At 33.5% G+C, this 11,365-nt stretch overlaps 1 protein-coding gene across 4 annotated transcripts; it reads left to right on the top strand.

Moving 5' to 3' along the window:
- The first annotated feature begins 748 nt into the window (after positions 1-748).
- LOC111705924 (polyubiquitin) lies at positions 749-4,902 on the top strand. 4 transcript variants are annotated; one of them, XM_023478631.1, is made up of 4 exons: positions 749-964; positions 2,790-3,027; positions 3,625-3,842; positions 4,203-4,902. In XM_023478631.1, exons 1-4 carry the CDS (start codon positions 872-874, stop codon positions 4,797-4,799), a joined length of 1,146 nt encoding a protein of 381 aa, XP_023334399.1. In that variant the 5' UTR covers positions 749-871; the 3' UTR covers positions 4,800-4,902. The 4 variants fall into 4 exon arrangements, with proteins under 4 accessions (XP_023334399.1, XP_023334398.1, XP_023334400.1 ...); XM_023478630.1 differs by having other exon boundaries at positions 2,790-3,039; positions 3,637-3,842; XM_023478628.1 differs by lacking the exon at positions 749-964 and adding an exon at positions 1,271-1,425 and having other exon boundaries at positions 2,790-3,245; positions 3,615-3,842.
- The last annotated feature ends 6,463 nt before the right edge of the window (positions 4,903-11,365 follow it).

The raw sequence follows: 11,365 nt of genomic DNA, 5'->3' as shown, positions 1-11,365 counted from the left end.
AAACTCCCGAGTTTCCTTTTTGGGGTCTTAAAATTTGTGTAGATTTTGATTTAAGAGATTCGAAAAAATGGAGAATATGAAGCAACTAAATGAAATTATATTTTATAACAAATGTTGATTTAAAAAAAACTGCCTAACCCCATTCTTGAAACCCGGGTTCCAAAACTGGTTTTCATGACGATACTCTTGTCTTAAGTTTTGGGCTCTGGGGTTAACCTATTCTTGAAGAAATGGAAAAATTATCTGAGCCGGCGATTTAATAAATGCAAGAAATTACGATTCAGGTCGAAGCTGTCGTCGGGCCTTATTTACGACTTGAGCTTTCGAATTTTCACTGCATTCTTTTTTCATAGAATTTTGTTCAAAAACCGGTTTTAGATGAAAACCCGATTTAACATATAATTGGCGGATGTTCATGGTAGGAATTTGCGCATTTCGGGTTTTTATAATTAAAAGACTTACCATCGAGCCTTTTCTCCAATAAAATCAACCAAGGTCGGTTTTATTTTCATTGGGCCTAACTCCTAAGTCGAGCCTATGATCTTTTGATTGTCAATTACGTGACAAAAGCTGTCATCAGAGTTGATTCTAAGATTGGGTCTTAAAACTGGTTTATGGAATTATGACTCGAGCCGAAGCTTCTTAATCGCGGGCTTTGGGGAATTAAGATTTTTTTAGAACATCTACAATTATTAATATTCTTGATACAGCCATGTAAAGGGTTCTCGTATTCCAGGACAAGGAAGGAATTCCCCCAGATCAGCAGAGATTGATCTTTGCTGGAAAGCAGCTGGAGGATGGAAGAACTCTGTCCGATTACAATATTCAGAAGGAATCTACTCTTCATCTGGTTCTCAGGCTTAGAGGAGGTATGCAGATCTTCGTCAAGACCTTGACCGGTAAAACCATCACCCTGGAGGTCGAGGCAAGTGATAGCATCGAGAACGTGAAGGCTAAAATTCAGGTAATGCAGGATCTTTAATCATACAATTATCAAAATGTTTTAAAGCAACCAAAGGATATCTGTTAGATAAAAATATTCAAACAAAGTACTTAAGATATTGATGATTAACCCCTAGAATTTTCTAGAACAATTACTTTCGTCATGTATTGAAAATTCACTTACGAAATAGGAAAATCTGGGTAAAGCCGTCATTAGTTTTAACAAATCCGACCAATCACAGATAAGAAAGTCATTCAATCCACCAATAGGAAAGCTAGCTGTGTCCCAGCGGGTATAAATTCTTTATCAGCTGGCAGTCCAACCCAGTCGCAATCAATAATTCTAAGGAAGAAGATACTTACAAACCTTATAAATCAAGAACAAAGAGAATGCAAATTTTCGTCAAGACCCTCACCGGGAAGACTATTACGCTTGAGGTCGAGGCCAGCGATAGCATCGAGAATGTTAAGGCTAAGATTCAGGTATAATTATTCAATTTGTTTTCTCTAAAATTAGTTCCAGCTATTTTATTAATATTCTGTACACATTTTTTTGTAAGTTATTCAAGTCCCAGCATATATAGATTTTCCAAGATATGTAACTGAAATTGATAGTAATTACCCAGAGAACGATATTTGGACTCTCCCCCTTCTCTTCAAATTATACATATTTTAAAATTTATTATGTGGCCGCAGCGCTCGGCCCAGATAGTCTCTTAATTAACCAAACCTATTCTTAAAACATTAAAAAATTTTAGTTCAAAATTGAAATCTTGTCCAGTTTTTATCATTTGATATATTTGGTCATAATTCCTATATATGGAGGAGGAGGGGGGGTTGTAGAGGGGGGTATTTAATCGAGTTATCAACTTGTACGCATTTAATAAATACAGACATACAATTGAAAACTAAATTCTACTAAAACGTAGCAAAGAGCCTATTGATATTGCCTCAAACTTACAGTTTGTCTAAGTCGTTAATATTTGAATTGAACTTAGACCGCACTGTGTAGAGCTGCCTGCCTTAGTATTTAGTATTCAGAAATAACTTTTGTTTTTAAATCGCAGCTTGGCCTAATGCGTTTTTTTTTGATTGTATCGATTCAGTCCAGGAAGTAAGGAATAGAAGGGAGATACAACTGACGCGGTTCACCCTACCATATGAAAATGCATGCTAAGCAGAATATATCATTAGAATATGAAATATTCAGAAGAGGTTATTGTACACGCGGTATTTGTACATGGAACAAATATTTCTTATTCAAATAAAGTATCGTCTGCATGTATTCTTTACTCCCTGAGCCCAAAATTTAAAAGAGTATCGTTCCCCCTCTCAGCTTTCCACATTTTTAAAAGAAAAGAATCATCTGAGCAGTTTCTTCCAGTATTTATTTAAATCAATAGTAACCTTGTTTAAACTTTGATTATGAAAATCTTAGGACATAAACCAGATACACATAAGTATGAATGCATTTTTGGCGTAAAATTATTTAATTAATACTGCTTACGAAATTTTCTGTCTCGCCCTGAAAATGGGTTAAAAAGGAACAAAATAACGTAATTGTTTTAAGATCTATGAACACGAGTTAAAGGTCTCTAGGATATATATTAGGATGCTATTTTTCTATATGACTTGCTTATATTTCGAACACCACCAACCTTTCAAACGTCTTGATTTTGTTTAGGCGCACTGTGTCTTGTGTATATTTTCTTGTCTATAATTCAAATTTAATATAGGCAGTTAACCTATTTTTTAAGAAATTAAGAACTTATCTAGGGAATTGGATTTTTAATAGAATATCTATTTATAATATTCTTAGTTCTTTATAATGACTTCTCATATTTCAGGACAAGGAAGGAATTCCTCCAGATCAGCAGAGATTGATCTTCGCTGGAAAGCAGCTGGAGGATGGAAGAACTCTGTCGGATTATAATATTCAGAAGGAATCTACTCTTCACCTTGTTCTCAGGCTTAGAGGAGGTATGCAAATCTTTGTCAAGACCTTGACCGGAAAGACAATCACCCTGGAGGTCGAGGCTAGTGACAGCATTGAGAACGTTAAGGCCAAGATCCAGGACAAGGAAGGAATTCCTCCAGATCAGCAGAGATTGATCTTCGCTGGAAAGCAGCTGGAGGATGGAAGAACTCTGTCCGATTACAACATACAGAAGGAATCTACTCTTCATCTGGTTCTCAGGCTCAGGGGAGGTATGCAGATATTTGTCAAGACCTTGACCGGCAAAACCATTACCTTGGAGGTCGAGGCTAGTGATAGCATCGAGAATGTCAAAGCTAAAATTCAGGTAATTTAATTTAATGAAATAAGGGTCTGGGTTAAAATGATTCTAGTGAAACCTTTAACATTCTTTTTTCCTCCTTATATTGAAAGAATTTATATATCTTCATCATTCTCCTCCTCCATCCCCTGGGAGTGGGTTTTTTTATGTTCACCCTTGGCTATTACACCTTTTTTTGGTTAGTTTCTGTTATAACCGCATTGATGTTTTATTAAATATATTTAAAGATCGGACTGATAGTTCTCAAGATTTTCTATTTTTGTGTTAAATTACTTTTCACTGTTTGTCGGATCAATGTTAAATTTCCTGTTTTCTCGGCGAAATATGCATTAAGGTGTCCGTGGGACAAAGGTTCTTATTCTCTTTTTTTTTCAGGACAAAGAAGGAATTCCCCCAGATCAGCAGAGATTGATCTTCGCTGGAAAGCAGCTGGAGGATGGAAGAACTCTGTCCGACTACAATATTCAGAAGGAATCAACTCTTCATCTGGTTCTCAGGCTTAGAGGAGGTATGCAGATCTTTGTCAAGACCTTGACCGGTAAAACCATTACCTTGGAGGTCGAGGCTAGTGATAGCATCGAGAATGTCAAAGCTAAAATTCAGGTAATTTAAAACAAATTATTATGAAAATTAGGTCTAGGTAAAATTGAATCTAGTTAATTGTGTTGTTTTCCTAATGTTGTGAAAAGTAAACCTTTAACAATTTTTTTTCCTCAAATTGAAGAAAATGTTTAATCCTTATCATTCTCATCCTCACCATCCCAAACATATTTGGTTAGTTTCTCTTAAACCCGCATTAATGTTTAAATTCAAGATATTTTAAGATTAGACTGATAGTTTAAGATTTTCTATTTTGTGGAAAAATATCTGTTTTTGTCTGATCAATTTAAAATTTTCCCGTTTTCTCTGCGAAATTTTCACTCAGGTGGGATAATTGTTGGATAATTGTTCTTTATCTTTCAGGACAAGGAAGGAATTCCTCCAGATCAGCAGAGATTGATCTTCGCTGGAAAGCAGCTGGAGGATGGAAGAACTCTGTCCGATTACAATATCCAGAAGGAATCTACTCTTCATCTGGTTCTCAGGCTTAGAGGAGGTATGCAGATCTTCGTCAAGACCTTGACCGGAAAGACCATCACCCTGGAGGTCGAGGCTAGTGACAGCATTGAGAACGTTAAGGCCAAGATCCAGGACAAGGAAGGAATTCCCCCAGATCAGCAGAGATTGATCTTCGCTGGAAAGCAGCTGGAGGATGGAAGAACTCTGTCCGATTACAATATTCAGAAGGAATCTACTCTTCACCTTGTTCTCAGGCTTAGAGGAGGTATGCAGATCTTCGTCAAGACCTTAACCGGTAAAACCATCACCCTGGAGGTCGAGGCTAGTGATAGCATCGAGAACGTTAAGGCCAAGATTCAGGACAAGGAAGGAATTCCCCCAGATCAGCAGAGATTGATCTTCGCTGGAAAGCAACTGGAGGATGGAAGAACTCTGTCCGATTACAATATTCAGAAGGAATCAACTCTTCATCTGGTTCTCAGGCTCAGGGGAGGAAATTAGATGGCTGCGGCTCAAAATTCAACAAAATTTATCTATTCGGCTTTATTACATGTGACTAAATTTATTTCAATACTTTTTATTCAATAAACGTGTAATATTTTTATTTGGACTTAATCTAATAAGAATGGTTTAGAAAGAAACTTTGAACGGTGCAGAATTATAGAATTAGACAAAATAGACCTTGGAGCCTTCTGACTAGCGCGCCACTAGCCGGCAGTTACATCATGGGTCATCTTAGCACAGATTTTACATGTATGTCGATTTGTTGGTAATTGGGCACGAGGAAATCATTTCTGAGGTCCGCATAAATATTGGAGAATTCTGACCGTACATGTATGTCGATTTATAGGTAATTTGGCACGAGGAATTTATTTCTGGTGTCAATGACTTTAGAGCATTCTGACTGGCGCATTTTTCGTAGTGTCTTCCTTATAAACTTAATTTTATTCTTATTTCTTAGTAAGTTAAATCTTATTGAACGCTTATTAACGATGATTTTTTTTTCTGACAAAACAAGGTGATGCAAAAAAGTAAAACTTATTTTGATTAACCTATATGCATTGAATAATTCCCCTAAATCATGGGCAGATCGTTTTGAGACCCATTTTCAGAAATTTAGCATTTTCTGACACTTGAATTGTTCCATAAAGATTGTAAAATTGTATTATCGGTCAGTTTGCTTTCATTACATTTAAACGAATTTTTTTACTGGTCAAAGATACACGAAACATGGCAGTTGGTGAAAAATTTAAAACTTTTTCAATATTTACTGAAATTGTTTAATACCAAAGAGAATTATATGAATATTTGCAAAAACATCAGAATATCAAATGCCAAATGATCAAAAATATATATATGATCAAAAAAATGTACGGTTTACAGTTAGGACAACTATTTTTTTAAATATATCATATAATTTTACAATTAAGTTAATTTTAAAGTTTAAGGTATTCTTAAACATATTTTTCTGATAAAAAGTCTGTAAAATGTAAGCTCTCTCTTTCACGCAATCTATTTTTCTTTTCTATCTTCTCTTCTATGTTCTACTCTTCTCTTCTATTTTCTTCTCCTTTCTTCTGTTCTTTTTTTCTTCTCTTTTCTTCTTTTTTCTTCTCTTTTCTTTTCTTCTCTTCCCTTATTTCTTTTCTTCTCTTCCCGTATCTCTTATCGTCTCCTCTTTGTTTACTCTTTGTTTACTCTTTGTTGTCGACATTTAACCGGTTTTGAGATAAACAATGCAGTACGATCCGTTGTTATGATTTTTCTCTGCTTTGCTTACATTTCTAGCTTGTAGACCTAATTGAAACGTACTGCGTTTGTATTTCATAATTAGGCATTTGATCATTTGGCATTTGATATTCTGATATTTTTTGCGAATATTTAATGGTAGTCATATTATAGTAAAATTGATTTCAAAGTAAAATATATTTTAGTAAAAGAATTTATTGAACGAAAAAAGATGAAAAAAGTCTTTAATATCTATCACAGTATAGGGAAGAAGACATTCCAAATTATTTACCAACTGCCATGTTTCGTGGGACACCCTGTATCAGCCAAAATGATCGTTCAAAAGTTTCTGATTTTATTTGAAAAGTGTTTGATCGACTTCGAGTTCGTCCAATCCTTTATTAAATTTTACAAAATAAATATTTTTTCGTTGAAAATAGTTGAAATCTAGGTCATGTACAAAATTTATACGAGGGAGGGGAGGGGGGTCCAAAAATTCTATACTAGGACGGACCCAAAAATTTGGCGAAAACACAACTTCCCAAAATCTATTGGCTGTTCGCATGTATACTTATTTTTTTTAGAAGAACCATTTTAAGACAAATAAAGGCATTTGCCATTCGACTGTTGTGCGCACATGCCCCGTAAAATTCCAAAACAGAGAGAGGGGGATTGAATATTGTAGATCCAGAAAAATAATATCTGTGAAATGCCTGCGTAGAGACTGGCAGTTGGTGGGGTCTTAAATGAAAGACATGTGGCCGCAGCGCTCGGCCCCCTAGCCTGTCCTAGCCGCAGCGCTTGGCCCAGAAAGTGTCTTAACCTTACCTAACCTTAAATAAATGCTAATTTAATTATTTTTCTGGATTTGCAAAATTAAATCCCCCTCTCTCTGTTTTGGAATTTTACGGGGCTGTGTGTACAACAGAGAATGGCAAATGCACCAAATAAATCCCATTTCTTGATTACTTGATAAACTGGAACAGGTATGACGACATTTAAACACATTTACTTGAAAAGGTTCATCTTTAATAAGATAAATTCAAAAACATACAATTGGTTACAAGCTAGTATACAGTAGTAAGGTATCGATTCACAACAGTGCCTTTTTTAGTTTTTACCTGATTGATTGTCTAACGAAATAGATCCTTATTTTCATAAAGAAATACGAGTATTTCTATTTGTTTGTTCTGTTAAACATACAATAATAGTGCAGTTGCAAGAGGTTAGTGATGAACTATAACGTTTGTGAAGGGAGAAGGAGACGGCATTAAATTTATATATCTTTCTTTATCTATTTTAAAATGAAGAACATAGAAAGAAAGAAGAAATGATTTTGAATCCTATTTTTTCGTTTTATATGCATTGCACACAGTGCACACTGCACTGTACTGTAATGTAAAAATTGCACTCCTATAGTTTTTGCCGGTAAGGCAAAAAAGATTAGATTGGATTGTTGGCTAAAATTGGGAGGAAGAAAAGAGATAGGGGGGATGATGTAGATATAGTTGATATGTTTGAAGGTGGGGGTGGTAGCTGTTGTATCTGATCTATCTATAACCATCCGTCTGAACACTTTCCATCTTAAACTTTTTCTCTCTTCTCTGTTATCTGCCAATCTGGTTGTTTAATGAGCACTATGATTCCGATGATTTATTAATGTTTATAATCCACGATCACATAGGTAGAACAAACTCGCTTAAAGGAAGCCAATTGCGAGAGGCTTAGTGGGATTTCTTAGCAACACTACATGATGGTGTGTGTTCTTTTTACTGGTCGGGCTTGTACTATTTAAAATCCTGGTTCGATTTCAGGGTAAAAATAGCAAATAACAATTTACAAGAAAAATACATAGATCTAAATTGAATGATAAATTGATACATCATTAAATTAATAATACTTGTTTTGGGATATAACCACCCCTAAACCAAGCCAACCATTTAAAACCACGCAGGTAGAGAAAAGATAGAAATCCAAGCGTCAGATACAACTGGTGTATATAAAGGTATTCTAAGAAGGCATTCATGAAACAATAATACATCATTAAATCATAATATTTTGTTTGCTAGTTGTCATTTGTCATGTAAAAAAGGTCGGCAATAGTATAAAACTGATTTTATAAGTAAAATCCCAAACTGTAAGAATCCCAAGAATGTTTACCAATGTTGGGATTGGAAGGATTGGGATTAGGATGAGGACTAGGAAGTTGGAATAGGTTGGACAGGGATAAATTGGGAATAGATAAAATAGGTTGGGAATTGGGATGGATATCAACTAAAGAAGAAGTTGGGATTGGGATTCAATGAATGTGAGGATGATAAAAGGGTTGGTATATTGGGAGTTTGAGTAATTTGGAAGATTGAGTAATGAATAGATGTTCTACGGGGACCACAGTATTGGAAAGAGAATCAGCAAGATAAAGAAGTTCAGAACAGAGATACAGACAGATATAGTAAAATGCGTGTATAAAAACTATGGAGAATCTGAATATGTAGTTTAAGGGGATACAAATGTATAATAAAATATGTGTATAAAAAACAATGTAGAATATGTAGTTTGGTGGATAAAAATGTACAGATATAATAAAATAAGTGTATACAACTATTGAGAATATGTAGTTTAATTGATACAAATGCTAATAAGGGGTGAAGACGACATTTTGGAAGGAATTAGCGGATTATTGTTAAGCTGGAATAAGAGAGAGAAAAAAGTATAAAAATCATCATTAGAATCATTCAATACTCTGAAACACAAATTCGGATGTGATCGTTGCAAATTTTCCATCTTCCTTTAGCATTCATAGATGGTTGAAAACCCTGTTTATTCAAGAGCGTAGAGTCCATGGTAAATTTACTGGGTTGCATTTTACAAAAGAAATTTGTAAAGATGAATTGAAAGAAAAGAAGGATGAATATATATGAATAAAGGAAAAGAAATATGAACAGATAAATAAAATAAAAGAAGGATTAATAGATGAATAAAAGGAGAGAAGGATGAATAAATGAATAAAAGAACGATGAAAAGTTTAATAAAAGAAAAGAAAGATGAATAGATGAATAAAGAAGGATATATAGATGAATAAAAGAAAAGAAGGATGAATAGATGAAGAAAATAAAAGAAGGATAATCAGATGAATAAAAGAAAAGAAGGATGAATATATGAATAAAAGAAAATAAAGATGAATAAATGAATAAAAGAATAATGAATAGTTAAATAAAAGAAAAGAAATTTGTAAAGATGAATTAAAAGAAAAGACGGATGAATAGATGAATAAAGGAAAAGAAATTTGTAAAGATGAATTAAAAGAAAAGAAGGATGAATATAGATGAGTAAAGGAAAAGAAATATGAACAGATAAATAAAATATAAGAAGGATGAATAGATGAATAAAAGGAGAGAAGGATGAATAAATGAATATAAGAATAATGACAAGTTAAATAAAAGAAAAGAAGGATGAATAGATGAATAAAAGAAGGATATATAGATGAAAAAAAAAAGAAGGATGATTAGAAGATTAAAAAAAATAAGGATGAATAGATGAAAAAAAGAAATGAAGGATGTATAGGTGAATGAAAGTAAAGAAGGATGAAAGGATGAATTAAAGAATAATGAATAGATGAAGAAAAGAAATGAAGGATGAATAGATGAATAAAGGAAAAGGAGGGCGATTAAAATAAGGATGAATGAGTAGGTGAATAAAAGAAAAGAATTTTGAATGAATGTCTGGCTAAAGGTAATAGTAAGATTAAGGTTAGCTTGTGCAATGAAGAGTAACTGTATTGTACTCTGCCAGAGTAGAAAGGGGGAGGGACATGGGGAGTGGGATGGAAGTGTATGAGGGGGGATTGGAGTACATGAGGAGGGATTTGAGTACATGAGGGGGGATTGGAGTACATGAGGAGGGATTGGAGTACATGAGGGGGGATTGGAGTACATGAGGAGGGATTGGAGTACATGAGGTATTGAAAATCTGATATGTCTTTTAGCATAACTTCTTTAACTGAAGAGGCTATTGAGAAGAACAAAACTGTTTTTAATTGCTAATGTGTAACCAAATAAGTTTGCTTATTTCATACTTAAAAATCAAAACTAGAGGAGCAACGAGATTACCAAGTCATAACGATAATGTCGATTGAATTTTACCTTCTCCTCCTGGTTAGTTTACGTGTGGGTGAGCATATCTTCTTTATTAAAACAAAAATCTAGTGGTTTTATACATGATCATTTTATACATTTTTATATCTGTCATTCATCTCTTTGCATGATGGGTCACTTAAAATCTTATAAATAAAACTACAGTTTCTGAACATTTACTGTTGTTTGCTAAAATGTTTGTAAAATCAAAATAATTTTTGATAGAATTCCGCTGTTAAAATTTGATTAAATTATCATTTCAGACTGAAAAAATATCAACAAAAAACTGAAAAACTAGCAAAAGAAAAGACAGTTAAGCTTGAGGCAAATTGTTTGCATTTGTTTTGAGCTGTATTCATTAAACTCATAAAAAATCTGAGCATTGCCACAAAATCGTTTTTCGTTTTCGATTTTTATTTTCATAAAATATCATATATATACTATATTTAAAATATTATTACTATATAGTCGTCTTCGTATTTATCAATACAATGAAGACGATTTTCAAACATCAGACACACTGAATTATTCAAATAAACAGAAGCTGTCCATTAACAGCTTTGTAATTTTAAATTTTAAATTGCTTGTTAGGGATCATAGCATTATTTATAAAAAGCCGTCTTAATTGTATTAAAATAATCGTCGACCATTGTATTATTATAATTTAGTAGATCAAACAAACATAAATATATAAATACATGATGAAAAAGATAAGTAGAGAGATGATAAACAAATTATTAATGGGTCTGAATAAAAATTTCGTGCATTATATCCGCAAGGCACTTTACAGAAAAACATTGTTGAAAATAACCAATTTTAAGAGAGAAAATTATGTTTATACTATGCGTTCTTAATCATACACAGCTTTCAAGAGTACTATCGGAATTGCCACTCTATATAAATGGAGGGTCACTTGAAATTATGCGAGCTGTCCCTTTAAGAAGTGAATAAATATGAAGAACAAATATAAATATGAATATATTGGAAGAAAAACAAGAGAAACACCGGAAGTACATTACGATATATTGACACTCATCACTTTTATTGTTTTCAAGAAGGTAAGTAGCGCAACTATGAAGGTGTTTTTTTGTGGGGGGGGGGGGGTCGATGTAAGAGACAATTCAGAACAAAAGAAGAAAATGTGTTGGATCCTTTTTTAGAAAAAAATTAACAGAATATTTCTTAAAAATGTAAATTCATAATTTT

The sequence above is a fragment of the Eurytemora carolleeae genome, unplaced genomic scaffold (assembly GCF_000591075.1).
Source record: "Eurytemora carolleeae unplaced genomic scaffold, Eaff_2.0 scaffold590, whole genome shotgun sequence".
Taxonomy (NCBI): Eukaryota; Metazoa; Arthropoda; class Copepoda; order Calanoida; family Temoridae; genus Eurytemora; species Eurytemora carolleeae.
The sequence above is the reverse complement of the archived record's forward strand: the minus strand, read 5'-3'. Positions and strand labels throughout refer to the sequence as shown.

Excerpts from the sequence above, each read along its gene's own strand:
- LOC111705924 (XM_023478628.1), top strand. The coding sequence starts at position 1,333 with ATGCAAATTTTCGTCAAGACCCTCACCGGGAAGACTATTACGCTTGAG. Across the intron at positions 1,426-2,789 it reads ATGTTAAGGCTAAGATTCAG|GACAAGGAAGGAATTCCTCC; the intron begins GTATAATTATTC and ends CTCATATTTCAG. Across the intron at positions 3,246-3,614 it reads ATGTCAAAGCTAAAATTCAG|GACAAAGAAGGAATTCCCCC; the intron begins GTAATTTAATTT and ends TTTTTTTTTCAG.